Genomic DNA, 14,997 nt, shown 5'->3' with positions numbered 1-14,997 from the left:
GCCTGTTCTTTATTTTACCAGGTTTATGCATTTTCCCATGCAATGTAAATACTTGTATTTTATTTAAGCCATCTGTGGTGAGATATTTAGTATCTCTGGCTTTGGGATAAGGCAGGAAAAATTCTTGAAACCCAGCTAGAAGATATTTGGACAATGGCACAGGTCAGGCTGCAAGACTTGCCCTTCATCCCCATCAGGGTTTATCAGCCATTAATTCCATCTGGGAATGTAAGTGGTTACAAGTGTTTGGACCTTTTATTCAATGTGCCATGTGCTTTATTTTCACTTACAGTATTTGGTGGCATCACAGCTGTTGGGTTTTTGTAATAGAATGAGCTCTTACAGCTAAAATGTAAAAATTGTATAACAGTTTATTGTTTTAAAAAGAAGTGTGCTATGTCAGCCCCAAACTATCTGTAAAATATTTTTTTTGTTACTAACAGATGAAATTTATTTGACTCCATAACTGTAGAAACCTTATTTTTTTTTTTTCTAAAACTGGGACATTTGCTAAAATTATTGTTGAAATGTGGAGAAGTACTTTGCTGGTTGTTTTACACAGTGAATTGGAAGAATGTTTCACATTGAAAAGTAACTGTGTTGGAAATACCTCTCTGTGCAAAGGTGAGCAGGGATGTTCAATGTCCTGAGCTTTCCCTCGTGTTGTATCATCATAAAATTAAAGGGAATGACAAAGTTTGTAACTTTGGACTCAGAGAGTCAAGGAAAGGACAGGAGGGGAGGGCAGGGGGTGGCCCAAAGGATCAATGTCACATCCTTGGGAATGCTGCAGGTGGAGGTGCCAAGGGAGGAGCAAACCCAGAAGGTAAAGGAGGAGCACTCAGTGAGGTTGCACTGGCCCAACACAGACCAATTTATTAATGATAATATTTTTACACTCATAAATAGTAAAGGCAATTTATACCAAAGGAAAGGTTCCCCTTCACCCTCTCTTCTGGCACAGCCCAGGGGCTGGGCAGGGCAGGGCAGGAGGGGCAGAGCTGCCAGAACACCAAAGCAGCAGCAGAGCAGACAGCTCTGATGTCCAGCCCTCCTCAGGCAGGGAGAGCTGCCTGCCATGGCTTTGGGAGGGTTGGCATTGGCCATGCAGGGAAAATCAGGCTTTCAGTCAATATACAGAATTTTTTCTACAGGCTACCATGCTGGCAGGATTGGCAATGCTTTGTATTCAGCAGCTGAAACATCAATCTGAAGCAGTGGAAAGAGACTTTTTCTGTATGGGTACACTTGTCTAACTGGGAATGTGGTGGAGCTGCTAATTAAAAAATTAAACACCTCTTAATCAGGATGTGGTATCCAATATAAACATTTACTGTTGTGGAAAACCTGCCAGTTTAGTTAAGTGCATGTGCTGCACTGGACTGCAGAGAGAGCTCCTTTTCAACACATCTGAATTCCCCCCAAACATGCAAATATCTGTGGAGTTTAAGTCTGAATTCCTATATTAAGATCTATGTATAGTTCAGATTATTTTGTATAGCATTTTTTAATCCCACCTCCACCAGGTGTGATTAAATTCAATCCCACCTCTTGCCTCAGACAATTCTCTAGCCAAGCTCAGGACGGGCACACTCCAGAGCCTGGCAGCTCTTCAAATCTCCTGAGGATGTTTTTTGAGGAACTTTTTCAGTTTGGAAAAGCCACAGCACTGCACTGAGCTGTGTCTCAGGCTTTGCTGCTTCCCACAGCCCTGAAGGAGGTGCTGGTTTGAGCTGTGCCCCAGAGCAGGGCAATAAATCAATAAAATCCCTTTGGGCCATGGACTGCAGGATCCTCACCTGCCCTGCTCAGAGGGCCTGAACAGCAGAAACTGCTGGCATGGGCAGGGAGGGGATAGGGCAGGAGCATGCAGGATAATTGATGAGTATTCCTCAAGGAAGGCACAAAATCTGGGAGCATTGTCCTGCAGCCATCCTGGGAAGGCTTAAGTGGCCTTTCAGAGTGAGTTCCTCTGGTCAGAGCTGGAACCAGGTCATGCAGAGGTTCAGGACGTGGACAGGAGGAACAGAGTCAGCAGCAGCACTGTAACATTCTCATCATTTCTCTCGTTTTTCTGAATGAAAAAAGCCCTGGTGGGACAGCATCCCCTCCCTCTGCAGTGAGGGGATTGTGACAGGTTTGGTACAATCACCTGAGAGAACCTGCCCCATCCTCACTCAACCAAGGTTTTAGCACAAGCACACAAGAGCCCTGCGTGCTGCCAGGTGATTTTCCATTTGTGTACCTGAAAACTTGTCCTGAGCAGGGCAGGGCTGCAGAGTTCAGAGCTGGCTGAACAAACACTGCACCAGCTGCCCACCATCCACCCATCCCTGCCCACAGAGCTCCCAGCAGTGCTCGTAGGTGTAGCCCTTGCTGCAGAGCTGTGCAGGGAAGCTGCTGAGCTCTGGCAGGTGGGACAGGGGCAGCGTGTCCATCCATCCATCCATCCATCCATCCCTCCATCCCTCCATCCACCCATCATCCATCCATCCATCCATCCACCCATCCATCCATCCATCCATTCATCCATCCATCCATCATCTATCCACCCATCATCCCATCCACCCATCCATCCATCCTTTCCATCATCACCCATCATCCATCCATCCATCCATCATCCATCATCCATCCATCATCCATCCACCCATCCATCATCCACCATCCATCCACCCATCCCTCCATCATCCATCCATCCATCCCTGCCCACAGAGCTCCCAGCAGTGCTAGTAGGTGTAGCCCTTGCTGCAGAGCTGTGCAGGGAAGCTGCTGAGCTCTGGCAGGTGGCAGCCATTGTCCCCCAGGTGGGACAGGGGCAGCGTGTCCATCCATCCATCCCTCCATCCATCCATCCATCCATCCATCCACCCATCATCCATCCACCCATCCATCATCCATCATCCATCCACCCATCCATCCATCCATCATCCATCCACCCACCCATCCATCCATCCATCCATCCATCCATCCCTCCATCCATCATCCATCCATCCATCCCTGCCCACAGAGCTCCCAGCAGTGCTAGTAGGTGTAGCCCTTGCTGCAGAGCTGTGCAGGGAAGCTGCCGAGCTCTGGCAGGTGGCAGCCATTGTCCCCCAGGTGGGACAGGGGCAGCGTGTCCTCCTCGCTGAGCTCCAGCTCCGCCCTCAGCCGCGGCTGCTCGGGGAAGGCCATGGAGAACAGAGCCTCGGGCTCACACACAAACTTGTACACGTATCGCTCCCCAGCCACCTGCAGGGAGGAGAGGAGGCCCGGTGAGTGCTGCAGGCCCAGGGGCAGCTCCAGGGGAGGTTTGCACCAACATCTGCCTGCCCTGAGATGTGTCAGAGCTGCTCGTTGCTCCTTGGAGCAAACACTGGCTAGGAAATCAGAATTTATCTTTCACCTGCTTTGTCCCTGTCCCACTCCCTCTTCTCCCCTCCCTCCACAGTGCATCTGAGAAAGCCAGCAAGCTCAGGTACGTGGCATTTAAGCAGGCATAGGAATTTGGGGAAGGTTTCCCTGCTGTCCTCTTGCTGCTCTGACCTCCCCTGGAGCAGCTCCTGTGCAGGAATGTGTCCCCCTGTTGATGGAGTGACTAAAATATCCTTGGTCTCCTTAAAAAGGAAAAAACCCAGAAGTTTCTCTCCTCAATTTGGTAAAAAGACACCTCATAGTTGTCTTTGTCCCCAAATAGGACCTTGGGGACTTCAAGTCAGACCTAAGGATTGGACAGAGGCCAGAAAGTCCTGCCTGAGCAATTCACTAGAAAAGAAGAGAACAAAGGAGCTAATCACTTTTGTGGGGTGTTTTAGCAGGAGCCTCTTGCCCCTAGCTCAGGTTTTCTCTGTAAAGAGTTTTGTTATTTTGCCTTTTAATAAAACTTTTCTGTTTCTAACACTACCTCAGAAGCCAGCCTGCTGATTTTATGCCATTTGAGGTAGCTGGGCTAGCTTGGGTAGGATATGTTTCTCTGAGAGCTTATAGGACCTGGCTTGAGGAGAAAATATGTCACTGCTGGAGCCTGGGGTGCTGCCAGCTGACACTCTCTGTCCCTGAACAGTCTGCACTCAGACACACTCCCCGTTCTCTCTCCAGGGCCCTCACACCATCCCTGCCACACAGCACCAAGTTCCAGGCAGCCTCTCCTTCACTGATTCTACCTCCTCGAAGCTGCGTCAATTCCAACTCTCCTGACTGCAGAATATACACAAAAAAGAAACTCCAATTCCCCCTTTGTTTGGTTTCTCATGCTTTGCAGTTGCAGCTAGCTCTGAGTTTTCTGTTCTTTCTAAGGCCTGCTTGCCCAGCTTTCTAAAAATCTTACCTTGGCTATTTCCCACAGCTAGCTCAAGGCCTATCTAAGGCCTCTTGTCTCAAACAAGAGAAGCATCACATAAAGCAGAAACAATTTTTCCTGATTTGCAAACTGACCTTCTGCATGATGCCTTTCTCGTAGTAGTAGCGCAGAGAGCGGCTCAGCTTGTCGTAGTTCATGGCTGGACGGTTCTTCTGGATGCCCCAGAGCCTGGCCACCTGCAAACAGCACCAAAGAGCAATGCCTGTGAGCACAGCTGCCTCAGCTTGAGAGATTTTAGGTAAAAAAATTATTAAATTTAAATAAATAGATTTATTCTATTGCCGTCTGTCAGAGGTGGGGCATTTATCTGCAGTTCATTGAGCAGTTTTCTTTATCTCTTCAACAACCAATCCTCCCTCCAGGAGCCTTCTTCTAGGGCTGCTTTTCCCTATGTTACACCTAATTTTCAAGGTTCCATGTTTATCAGGAGACCAAGAATGAGGGAGCACACTGGAAGAGACCTGTGCCTTTCTACTCCTTCTGGATGCCCCAGAGCCTGGCCACCTGCAAACACAGCACCAAAGTGGCAATGCCTGTGAGCACAGCTGCCTCAGCTTGAAAGATTTAGCTGAAATGTTTATTTAATATCAATAAATAGATTTATTCTATCGCCGTCTGTCAGAGGTGGGGCAGTTATTGGCTGTTTATTATGCAGTTCTTTTTTATCTCCTCCACAACCAATCCTCTCTCCAGGAGCTTTCTTCTAGGGCTGCTTTTTCCTATGTTACACCTAATTTTCAAGGTTCCATGTTTATCAGGAGACCAAGCTCCAGGAGGGAGCACACTGGAAGAGACCTGTGCTTTCCTACTCCTACACGATTTTCAGCTTTATCCATGAGAGTCAGAAGTCTGTTGTAAGCCAATATCAACTCATCTGCACTGAAAGTGCCCATAAATTTTGATTTGTAGCCAGAGCAGGGCTAAATGCAGCTCTAAGTGCAACAAGAGATGAACAGATATTATGGACACTTCTCCCAGATGCTGTTAAAGTACCACTGGATTTTTTTGGAGCATGGCAGCATTTGGAATTACACTTCAGTGGAAGTAATTTTTAAATAAAGATAGACTAGGGCATATTTTATGAAAACTTTTGAGCCATACTGATTGCAGAACTCCAAACCTCAGTGTCAGCCTCAAGTATGGAGCATGACAAGGCAGCACAGGCCACTGCAAGCTTGAGAGTGAATATCCAGGGAAATGAAGGCTGTGGATAATTTGACTCACTGCATGGCTGAGGTTATAAATTCACACAAAAGCAGTTTTTCTTAAACCTGGTATTTGTGCCACTCAAGTGTTTTGACCTCTTCTAAAATCCTTGACTTGCTGCAGGATGTGGGAAGTGCCAGTGCCAGGGCAGAGGAAAAGCCACTTGGGAATTTACAGAGCATATAAAGAGCAACAGAACAAGAAACAAGAGTGTTGTAGAGAAGCCCGATGGTTTCACCTCCTCTGGCTCAATGAGCTTGAACTCCATCCCTCTCCCAGTCCAGGCAATGAAGTGGGAATTGGTGGGGTTGTCCAAGAGGGCCACGAGGAACTGCCAGAGCTGCAGCGAGCCCCGTCTCTGGTAGGGGGGTCCTTCCCTGTACCCTGCCCCTTCCTGCTTGAGGTCTCCTGCTGGCAAGGACAAACAAGACAATCTCTAAGGAGAACAGCGAAAAAAAGGGGGAAAAAAAGCAGCACATTTCGCTGTTTCAAAATGTTTACCTGGAATATTTCAGTTCACATAAAACAGTGGTAAATTCACAAGAGCAGCTCTGATATGAGTCACAATTAAGCTGATTATGCTAGAAGGCCTGGTTGCTGCTAAGAAAGCTCAAAAAATGAGCAAAACACCAAAAAGCTGGGTACAAAAACACAAGGGTAATGAACCATGTAGGTACTGGCCAAGGGGCTGGCTAAGGTGATGGATAACACTATCTTATATAAAAACTCCAAGCCTTTCTTTCTCCAACCTTCAAATTTCTCTGGAACAACACAGACATCATCAGCAAAGGGCCTCATCTGCTTGCCATAGCCTGGAAGAGAAAGCAACAGCAGCAGTCAGGGTGGGAGCAGAGGGGCAGGGAGAAAAGGCAGCGCCTGCAGCTCTCACCTGGTGCATCCTCTGTGCTGCAGTGGCTGGGGTAACCCTCAGCATTCACGTACATGGAAGGGCACTCAGGAGCATCTACAGAGCAATTAACAAATTAACAAACCCATTTGTTTAAAAAGCACAGGTGGACAGGTGAGTTTAACCAAGGTCCTCTTGGAGCCCTGCTAAAGGGTGAGAGTCAGACTGATAACTACAGCTCCATTTGCATTATCCTTTAAATCACGAATTAGAGCAGTAAAATTTTGTGGCACCATCCTTCAGAGTAGCCAGGATATCCAGCCAATCACCTCCACATCGCTTTTACACAAAATCATGTATAAATCAATATTCAAAATCAATCTGAACCTCTCTCTCCTCTTAGTTTAAGATAATTACACACTTTGCTGCTGCTTTAAGAAGGCATTACATTTTTCCAGGGGTACTGTGATGCTGAAAATGGAGAGCAGCAGCATCTGAATGTTTCTAGAGTCTCACAAATGACATTTCAGATGTCTCTAGAGTCTCACAAATGACATTTCAGATGCCTCAAGTCTCCCTGGCTTTTTCACATCATGAGGGGGCATTCTCACAATCAGTTTAGAAAATATAAGAGAAAAATTAAAAACAAGCAGGAAGTCTTTTCCTGGTTCTGTGTGTAAAGTGCTGTCTGTGCACTGCAATTTGTGTTTTCTGAATCGAATTTATTTACTGTGCACAGCTCAAACAGAAGCTGTAACTTTGCAAAGGTTTATGTTCCATTTCCCTCCCACACCTGTGTCTGGCCATGGCTGCCAGCAGATTTTTGCTGATGCTGAGGGAAGAGAACTCTGAGCTGACAGCCTGGGTGTTATTACAACCATAAACTCTCACAAAAACCACATTTCCATCCTCTGGGCTTGCACATTTTCTGAACAGACCCTGTGAAATTGTAATACCAATATCACAACAGTGATCCCCTCATAGGAGCTTTTGATTTTTGTGTTTATTTCTGCTAAAGGAAACCATTCAAGTTGTCCATTAAAATACCAGGAAAGCAGAGGTATCACTCCCTCTGGCAGAAGGGTATTGTGATCTCAGGGTAGTGAGTCAGAAAAATAAGAAAAATAAGATTTATCCCTTGTGGAAAAATAAGAGAATCACCTGGTGGAGATATCTGGCATCTAGAGAGCTCTTTTTGGCATCACTGACTTCAACACATTTAATTCCTTCCTTTCTGCTGCTGTTTACTGTTTTCACCATGATTTCTTCAAAACTGACCTCACTTACTTTCTAAGCTCACAAACACCCCCAAAACCAAAAACTCCCTGTGAAACTGGAAACAGCCTTTTTGTCATTCCTGATGGTGTGAGCGGGCTAATCATGAATTTTGAGTGTCTCCTAATTGGCTCCTTACTTTTACCTTGTCTGAGTGGATTTAACATCACCTCCTGCCTTGCTCAAGCTTTCAGCTCTGCACCACAAATTCTTTCTCAGAGCAAGATGAGTCTCCCAGCCTTATTTTGGCTGCAGTGACCATCAGAGCTGTTTTAGCTACCCAGAGAGCTCACGCTGCTGCCAGCGCTGCTCCAGAGCTGAGAGAGCAGCAGCTCATCCAGCTGGGTGCTCCCCAAGGAGCTGCTCACCCCCTGATGGTGCCCATTGCTGGGGGAGATGAAACAGGAAAGCCTTGTAAATATGATTGCCTGGCAAAAGATTTTGAGAATATGGAAACTGTAAGGGAGATTGAAATGAAAGCAAGCTTTGAGATCCCTCAGTTACTGAACAACTGGGAAACAATGGTGTGGCTGCTGAAGGTGAAACAACACCCTCTGCTTGCAGACAGGCCCAAGGGTCAGAGCAGACCCTACAGCTTGGCAGAAGGGGTCCAAAGAGGAGTTTTTAGGGTTTAAAATGGAACACAGTATGGTAATGTAGTGATTCTTATAGGCTGTATGTAAATGCTATAGGATTTGTATATTGTACTAGATTGGTTAGTGAGAATTAGAATATTCAACACAGAAAAAGATTTATTGTATTGGAACGGGAACCTCGCTCTCTTACCCTTTTACTCTCTCATCCTCTTTACCACTCTCTTTACTTCTCTTGGGCCTGCTCCAGCTGTGGCTGCAGCTCCCAGCAGGGCCCTTTGCAATAAACCCCAAATTCCACGCCCTGGCTCCAGAGATCTCTCCTCTCCATCCATCCCCACCATCCCACCCCCATCACCCCCACAGTCCCTGCCCTCAGGAAGGGTCAGTTCTGCCTACCTGGCTCGTACAGGTAATCCACCTGCTCCTGCTTGACCAGCACCGCTGCTGGGAACTGCTGCCCGCTGCCTGCCCGCTCTGCTGCCTCGTACTGGGGGTCCTGCTGCTCCTGCTTGAAGCCCTGCTGGGGGAACTGGAGGCACTGGTAGGCACTGGGGTCCTCCTGGGACGGTGGGAAGGGCTGGCACATCTCCAGAGGCGGCTGATAGGCAGAGCTAAGGAGGGAGAAGATGTGAGACCGCTGCTTCCTTGAGGATTTGCAGCCCCAGGAACAATGGGGGATCCCCTGAGCCTGTGGAGAAACTGTGGGGGGCTTGAGAGCTGACCGGCAACAAAGCTGAGTTAATAGAAGAAATAACAATTTATGATTTTTGAGTCTATCCATAACAAGGATGACAAGATTGTTAACATGGAAACAGATTAGAAAAGATATATATATATATCTATATATATATATATATAGATATATATATCTATATCTATATACCTATATATATCTATATGTCTATATATATCTATATATATCTATATGTCTATATATATCTATATATATCTATATATATCTATATATTTATTTATCTATATAGATATATATAGATATATATAAATATATATTGATATTATCAATATATCTTACTATTAATATTAATAATATACCTACATTATTAATATATATTGATAGATATATAAAATATATCTATAAATATATCTATCTATTTTCTATATATAATATCTATTATATATATATAACATTTCTGTAATTTTAAATAAAAATTATAAAAAAAGGTAAAAATATTTTTAAAATTAAAAATAAAAAAATTATAAAAATTTTGTAAAATTTTTATATCTATTATATATATCTATTCTATTATATCTATAGAAAATTTTTGTAAGCTACACTATGTGCATAAGTAAATGTGTATATAGATATATTAAAAGGTATATATAAATATGTATAATATCTATTATATCTATAATATCTATTATATCTATAATATTTATTATATATATCTATATATATATATCTATTATATATATATATATAAAATTTTTTAAGTTAGACTACATGCATAAGTAAATGTGTATACATGCCTTATTAAATTTCTGTAAAACTTTTGCCAATGATATTAACACTAATTGCTTTGCACCAATAAATATAATCAGTTATTGTGATGTAGTTAATGACTTAAAATCACACTCTATTAAGAGTATATAAGCTAGAGAACATGCAGAATAAAACCATTTTTCTTCTTAGGCTCTGATCACGTGTGTGTTTGTCACGTCCAGCCTAATGGTGACAAAAACCCCCTGGTTTCAGCCCTGGTTTTTGCTTTCTGGGTTCCCGGTTTCAGCCCTGATTTTCTTTTCTGGGTCCCCGGTTTTTGTTTTCTGGCCCCTTGGTTTCAGCCCTGGTTTTTGCTTTCTGGACCCCCCTGGTTTTTGTTTTCTGGTCCCCCTTGGTTTCAGCCCTGGTTTTGTTTTCTGGGCCCCTGGTTTTTGTTTTCTGGGCCCTTGGTTTCAGCCCTGGTTTTTGTTTTCTGGTCCCTGGTTTCAGCCCTGGTTTTTGTTTTCTGGGCCCTTGGTTTCAGCCCTGGTTTTTGCTTTCTGGGCCCCCTGGTTTCAGCCCTGGCACGGGGCTGGATGAGGGGCAGAAACTGCTCAGCCATTGCTGGAGCTGCAGGAGCTCCCTGTGGCTGAAGGAAGGGTGACATCCCAGGGCAGGACGTTTCCAAGGGCAGCTGCCCCACAGCCCATCCTGCAGGGTTAAGGGTGTGAGCAGAGCTGGGTGCCACAGGAGCTGCAAACAGAGCACGTCCACCTTCCTGCTGCCACCACCCAGGAGGACGATCCTTGCCTGTGGCTGTGCCCTCCCCAGCTCTGGGGTCACTCACCTGCTCTCGCTGAGGAAGCCACAGCTGGAGGTGGAGCTGGGTGGCCCTGCAGGGCAGGGGAAGCTCCTGTCCTGCCTGGGGAGCTGCTGCAGGGCTGGCTGAACCAGGACTCCAGGGCTGGGGCACTGTCTGGGCTGCTCGTAGGCACTGCAACAGCCAAACAGAAATTGCTTCAGATCTCCAGGAGGGACTTGGGGCAGCACCCGGAACATCTCTGTCTTAGGCTGCAAGATTTAGCTGGGAGTGTGTTTTATCACCATCTGTAGAGGTGGAGTGGGGATCTGCTGTTCATTGGGCTTTTTTCTTTATCTCTTCCACAGTCAAACCTCCCTCCAGGAGACATTCTGTTAATTGGTCAGTAATGATTAATTACCTTCTGTTAATGGGTCATTGAGTGTCCCTGCATGGCTGATAAAATTCCATCATCCCATGGGGAGATGCTCCGCCCAGGGGGAGGAGCCAAGCATTCCTACCTGGGTACAATCTGAGATTTCAAACATTTCTAACTGGATACAATCTGGAGATTTCAAACATTCCTACCTGGATACAGTCTGGAGATTTCAAACATTTCTAACTGGATACAATCTGAGATTCTGGGACACCAGAACAGCCTTTCCACTGGATTCCCACAGGAACAGCTGCCTCTTCCACCGGATCTTCAGAGGAAAACCCCATCCTTTTACAGGATCCCTGCTCCAGCACAGCCACCCCTGACACTGCAGGAGGGCTGAGCCACAATTCCAATGGCACTGCTGCCAACACCCTGACCCACAGGGTGTCAGGTTGGGTTCTGACTCTGGCAGTGTTGTTTTGTTCTATTGAACTATTTATATAATTTTTATTTTCTTCCCTAATAAAGAACTGTTATCCCTGCTCCCATATCTTTGCCTGAGAGCCCTTAATTTCAAATTTATAACAATCCAGAGGGAGGGGGTTTATAATTTCCATTTCAGGGGAGGCTCCTGCCTTCCTTAGCACACACCTGACTTTCCAAACCCACACACAGATTTCAGAGCAGCTGCTGCCCCCTCTGTGTGAGCCATACCTGGCATAAAGGCACTGCTTGCTGTTGTGCTGGAGCGGCTGCTCGTGGCTGCAGGACAGCTCCGAGGGGCTCTGGGGCTCCTTCTTGATCTTAGCAGGAGGACTGTGAAAAGCTACTGCAGGAGAGAAAGGAAAGGTCAAACTGACACTTTTCTTCTTTGTGGGGAGCTGTGATTATCAGCATTTGCGAATGCAGGGGTTCCTTGGCTGAATCTCTGCTGTGCCAACAGTTCAGTGCCCTGAACTCCATGGGATTGTCAAGATGTTGGATGCGTTGGGAGCAGCCAATTCTTTCCAGCCCCTAATAGCTGGAACAGGATCTCACATTACACCTGACTCACTGATTCACTCAGAGTGAAAATGGGACCTCTCCTGAGCTCTAGGTCAAAAAGAGAAAGAAATTAAATTTATGGCTCAGAGACCAAGCTCTGAGGAAGGAGGGAAACAAGAGCAAGCAGTAAAAGTGTTTAATTTCAGTTTATGTGGGGGAAACTGCCTGGAGCAGGGGGGAAAGGCACCAGAATTTGGATTTGCCTTTTCCCCCCAGAGGTGTGAGCATTCCCATGGTACTTACAGTTTTCTGAATGGAAGTCAGGCACAAATTGCTCATCATTGTCTGGAACCTGAGCTGTCAGGAGAGAGAGGGAGGGAGGGAGAAAAAGAGGCAGGGAGCAGTCAGTTTTGGCACTTTGTTCAGCATAATTAGCGCTAAGGCAGAAATAAATCTCTGCAGGAAAGATCTGAGCTTTCTGCTGGGATGATTTTAGTGACTAAGGAGAGTTTTCCTTTGGGATTAATGAATACATGTGAGTCCTGGGAGAAACCCTACCCATATTTTATAACTTCTAACAATTACTTTTACATCCCTTTTACTGCAGGGGAGGGAGAGCTGGCAGCAGATTGTTGTTATTTCATAAAGTCTGTCAGTGCTGCTGAAGGAAATGCTGCTGCTGCTAACAAAAGTTACAGTTTTTGATATTGCAGAGTGGAGAACAGATTGCACTCCCTCTGCTCTAAAACACAGGTGATGCAGTCAAAATTAAGGGACATAAAGGGTGGAAGCCTAGTCAGCCAAAAATGAACCTCAGGCAGTAACCCTGCTCAAAATGCCATGCATATTTTTACATCATTATTGTTAAATATTTTAAACTACCTAGATACAATAAGTACTTCTGTCTTTATCAAAAGACTGTACTCGAGGACGTGTTTTGAATTTTCTACCAAATGGATCATCTGTATTACTGGAATTAGAGCAAAATCACCACGTTTAGAACTAGATTTACTTGGAATTAATGTGACTTCCTGGCATTCAAAGTTTTCCTTGAAGTTCAAAACAATGAAGACACTAAACTGAAAAGTATGTAAATTCCAGGAAGGTCCCCACAAAGTATTACATGAAAAAAAAAAATAGAAAAAGAAGAAAAAAGAAAAAATAGAAGCATTTTTTATTCCCCAAATTAAAAGACTACTTTGTTGTTTAAGAAAATATCAACGTTCTGGCAACCTACAAAGATAAGTGACAAATTAGCATAAAATCGAAGCAGTTCCAAACAGCCTGGAGCGAAAATTGTACCCAGGGAAGCGGGCCAGCAGCCAAGCTCCATTCATGAGCAAATGCCCGGCACAATGGTGCCATTCAGCGTCCTCATTTCCACAAACCCGGGGCTGGCAAGGCTGGAAAAAAACACTTTTGTTTGGAGCCAGGAGCGGGACAAACCCCAAAACCAACTCAAAACCGAGCAGAGCTGGGGGAATCATGGAATCACTGGGTTGGAAGAGACCTTCAAGATCATTGAGTCCAACCCATTTCCTGACACCTCAGCTAAACGTTGGCACCCAGTGCTTGTTTAAACACCTCGAGGGCAGTGCCCACCTCCCTGGCAGCACATCCCAGTGCCCACTCCCTCTTTCTGTGAAGGATTTTTTGCTCATGCCCAGCCTGAACTCCCCCTGGCACAGCTGGAGGCGGTGTCCTCCTGTCCTGGTGTCACTGGTGACCATTCCAGGGGAAATGACCTTGTGGGAATGGTGTGAGCACAAAGGACAGAACAGAATGACCAGGTTGGAAGAGACCCCCGAGATCATCGAGTCCAACTCAACCCCAACATCTTCTCCACTAAACCCTGGCACCCAGTGCCACATCCAGGGATGGCACCCAGCAGAGCTGGGGGAAACCATCACAGAATCACTGGGTTGGAAGAGACTTCAAAAGCATCAAATCCAACCCATTCCCTGACACCTCAACTAAACCCTGGCACATCCAGGCTTGTTTTAAACACCTCCAGCGACGGCGACTCCACCGCCTCCCCGAGCAGAGCATTCCAGAAGTTTAAGAAGAAGGGAAGCAGCCTACCTTCAGTCAGCCAGGTCTCCTGGAGCTGCCGCAGGTCCTGGAAGAGCTCTGCGGGGAGAGGAGCCGCTGATTGCGGGATGCTCCGGGCACGGAGCGGGGCAGGATCCGATCCCACTCCCGCTCCCGGTCCCGGTTCCTGCCCAGCCACCCCCCGGTCCCTCTCACCTTCCGAGTCCTGCTCGGGCGGCACCGCCGGTTCCCCGGGAGTCCTGGCGGCGCCCAGCACGGCTCGGCCCGCGGGCAGCGCCGGGCCCGGGGGCTGCTGCGGAGGGAGGAGCGGCTCAGAGCGGAGCCCCGGGCGCAGCGGGGCCGGCCCGGAGCCCCCACCGGCGGAGCCGCCACTCACCTGCGGGAAGGTGAACGGCACCTGCTGGTCCAGGTACCCCTTCATCCTCCTGGGGCATCTGAGGGGTACCGGGGCAGGGGAACCGGGCCGGGAACCGGGAGAGGCGGCGAACGCGTCGTTGAAACTTGGGATGCGAGGCGGGACCGAGCCCGGCCGGGACGAGCCCCGGGACAGGGAGCGGGTCCCGTCCGAGCCGTCCCTCAGCAGCGGCGGGCCCGGCCCACGCGGAGCCCCCGGCGAAGCCGCCCCGTGGCCGCTCCGAGGCCGCCGTGGGCCCGGGCCCGGGGCCGGTCCCCCCCCATTGGCCGCGCTCACGGCCCCGGCTCGCCCACTCCTTTGTTTGATCGAATTTGTGAATGAAGCTCCGAGTCAGGGCACGCCCGCCAATCACCGCTCGCCTCGGCCGCCAGCCATTGAGGAGTGGGCGTGGCCTCCACCCTGGCGGGCCAATCACATCGCAGGGCAGCGCTGTTCATTCATCGCGGGGAGCCCATTCATAAAAAAATAGAATCAGCCGGAGTTCATTCATGAGCGGCTCCAGGCGGGCCCCGCCGTGTCCCTGTGTCCCACCCAGCGTGGCGCTCCTGCCCCTCCTCAGCATCGCACTCGTTTTCAAACCCTCTGAGGTCATTTCCAAACTCTCTCCGAGGTCATTTTCAAGCCCTTCGAGGTCATTTCCAAACACTCTTCTCGTTCAGTTCCA

The 14,997-nt window shown here is 47.4% G+C and overlaps 1 protein-coding gene across 3 annotated transcripts; it reads right to left on the bottom strand.

The window, feature by feature from the left end:
• Positions 1-2,891: 2,891 nt before the first annotated feature.
• ETV4 (ETS variant transcription factor 4) lies at positions 2,892-14,635 on the bottom strand. Of its 3 annotated transcripts, none has more exons than XM_064733759.1 (12): positions 14,295-14,635; positions 14,114-14,207; positions 13,949-13,996; positions 12,170-12,223; positions 11,597-11,711; positions 10,552-10,698; positions 8,660-8,874; positions 6,435-6,509; positions 6,295-6,357; positions 5,784-5,956; positions 4,414-4,515; positions 2,892-3,231 (listed from the first exon to the last, which is right to left on the bottom strand). In XM_064733759.1, the coding sequence occupies exons 1-12, from the start codon at positions 14,337-14,339 to the stop codon at positions 3,022-3,024; spliced, it is 1,341 nt and encodes a 446-aa protein (XP_064589829.1). In that variant the 5' UTR covers positions 14,340-14,635; the 3' UTR covers positions 2,892-3,021. The 3 variants fall into 3 exon arrangements, with proteins under 3 accessions (XP_064589829.1, XP_064589827.1, XP_064589828.1); XM_064733757.1 differs by having other exon boundaries at positions 2,895-3,231; positions 14,114-14,210; positions 14,295-14,606; XM_064733758.1 differs by having other exon boundaries at positions 2,895-3,231; positions 5,784-5,953; positions 14,114-14,210; positions 14,295-14,605.
• Positions 14,636-14,997: the final 362 nt, after the last annotated feature.

Source organism: Zonotrichia leucophrys, chromosome 27, assembly GCF_028769735.1.
Source record: "Zonotrichia leucophrys gambelii isolate GWCS_2022_RI chromosome 27, RI_Zleu_2.0, whole genome shotgun sequence".
Lineage (NCBI taxonomy): Eukaryota > Metazoa > Chordata > Aves > Passeriformes > Passerellidae > Zonotrichia > Zonotrichia leucophrys.
This window is presented reverse-complemented; position numbering and strand designations above follow the sequence as displayed.

What these genes read in the sequence shown, in the direction of transcription:
- ETV4 (XM_064733757.1), bottom strand. Translation starts at nt 14,339, where the DNA reads ATGAAGGGGTACCTGGACCAGCAGGTGCCGTTCACCTTCCCGCAG. An exon ending in GGCTTCCTCAGCGAGAGCAG is followed by an intron (nt 8,875 to 10,551) that starts GTGAGTGACCCC and finishes CTCCCTCCTTAG; the next exon opens with CTCTGCCTATCAGCCGCCTC. An exon ending in TGTTCCAGAGAAATTTGAAG is followed by an intron (nt 5,957 to 6,294) that starts GTTGGAGAAAGA and finishes TGTCCTTGCCAG; the next exon opens with CAGGAGACCTCAAGCAGGAA.